This window comes from Morone saxatilis, unplaced genomic scaffold, assembly GCF_004916995.1.
Source record: "Morone saxatilis isolate NCDOM2014 unplaced genomic scaffold, NCSU_SB_2.0 Contig12, whole genome shotgun sequence".
Lineage (NCBI taxonomy): Eukaryota > Metazoa > Chordata > Actinopteri > Moronidae > Morone > Morone saxatilis.
Genome location: NW_023339674.1, coordinates 23,261,453 through 23,262,842, shown reverse-complemented (window position 1 = coordinate 23,262,842; position 1,390 = coordinate 23,261,453). Strand labels below are relative to the sequence as shown.

Sequence of the window (1,390 nt, the reverse complement as noted above, 5' to 3'; positions counted from 1 at the left end):
TGAAAATAAGTGTTTTTGTTCCCTTTACAATGAGCCTTTTTTACGGGGTCCGCCATGTTTCTACAGTAGCCCAGAACAGACAAACCAAACACTGGCCTTTTCTTGTATGCCTGAGTTTTTTTGCGAGTTTTGCTGCCACTTTAGTTTCTCCTACACACTTCACAGCCTATTTACATTCCCAGACATTAGCAGTGTTCGGCAAGTTGCAATATTATCTCTGCTAGATGCCACTAAATCCTACACACTGGTCCTGTAAATGAGAAGCTGGACCCAGCAGCCAGTTAGCTTAGCTTAGAATAAAAACTGGAAACAGGGTAAAACTGCTGACCTGTTTGTGGCTACCAATATCTCAAAGCTCACTTATAAACACATTATATCTCTTATGTTTCCTCCATACGAAAAACACAAGTGTTGAACAACAAGTTATGGTTTTATGGGGGGTTATGGGCCCAACTATTTCTTGGCCCGTAACTTCCTGTTGTCTCACTGGTTGCCCAGTGGCTGCCCAGAGCCAAGAAATAGGCCGGCATGTAACCTTTAGTGAGGCTACATCATCACAAATATGTGATTGCAAATGAGTGACCGTCATTTTTATCACGCAAATGAAGATTTCAACACAAAGGAGAAGCGATTTATAGTCAGAGCAGAAAGTTGTATACATCATTGTAACAATTTCATGATTTTGCTAAACTCAAACAACATTCACAAAAAAGTTCTTTAAAGTCTGCAGTTATAAATGTAAATCTCTTTACAGTTTACTGATGTCATGCATCTCTGACGTGACTGTTAGATATAATTTAGATATATATGTATATATAGATATAAACCAGATATTATGCATTACAGGAGACCAAGCTTTTCTTTGTGTGTGTGTGTGTCTGCACAGTCTTTAGGGTGGACCTCTTCTGTTCCGGCAAGGTAGATGGAGAGGCTGTTTTAACAATGCAGCTCAATCTGACCATCCATGCCAACAACTACACAGTGCTCAACTTCAAGAGGAGGAAAATGTGCTATAAAAGTAAGTGTTTTAATAATCTGTTAATAATCAAACCATCGTATGAATAGAGGTACGCACCAAGAAAGTAGTGCAACCTTAGGGAATGTTTTTGTCAATCAGCATTATTATTCATCCACCTGTGGAGCTTTTTCATGGCGGACATCTAGAAAAAGCACAGGTCTAATTAAAAACAGTAACGATGCTGGGTTTGCTTAATTTTGTAACTGCTGTGTGTCAGATATAGATGATACAGACCAAATCAGATTTTTTTGCTCACATGTTGAATCAGATCAGAGATTATTATTTTTTTTTTCATGACAGTGTGAACAGCACAAACTACACGGAATTTGATCTTTTCAATTCTGATTCGGGCCACTTTCATATGTGGTCCAA

At 38.5% G+C, this 1,390-nt stretch overlaps 1 protein-coding gene across 3 annotated transcripts in view; it reads left to right on the top strand.

Moving 5' to 3' along the window:
* The window catches only part of ryk (receptor like tyrosine kinase), a 39,888-nt gene that overhangs the window by 14,367 nt on the left and 24,131 nt on the right, over positions 1-1,390 (top strand). For all 3 annotated transcript variants that reach the window (XM_035653360.1, XM_035653361.1, XM_035653359.1), the window contains exon 4: positions 887-1,018. In XM_035653360.1, coding sequence (XP_035509253.1) covers positions 887-1,018 — 132 coding nt within the window. The remainder of the gene's footprint in view (positions 1-886; positions 1,019-1,390) is intronic.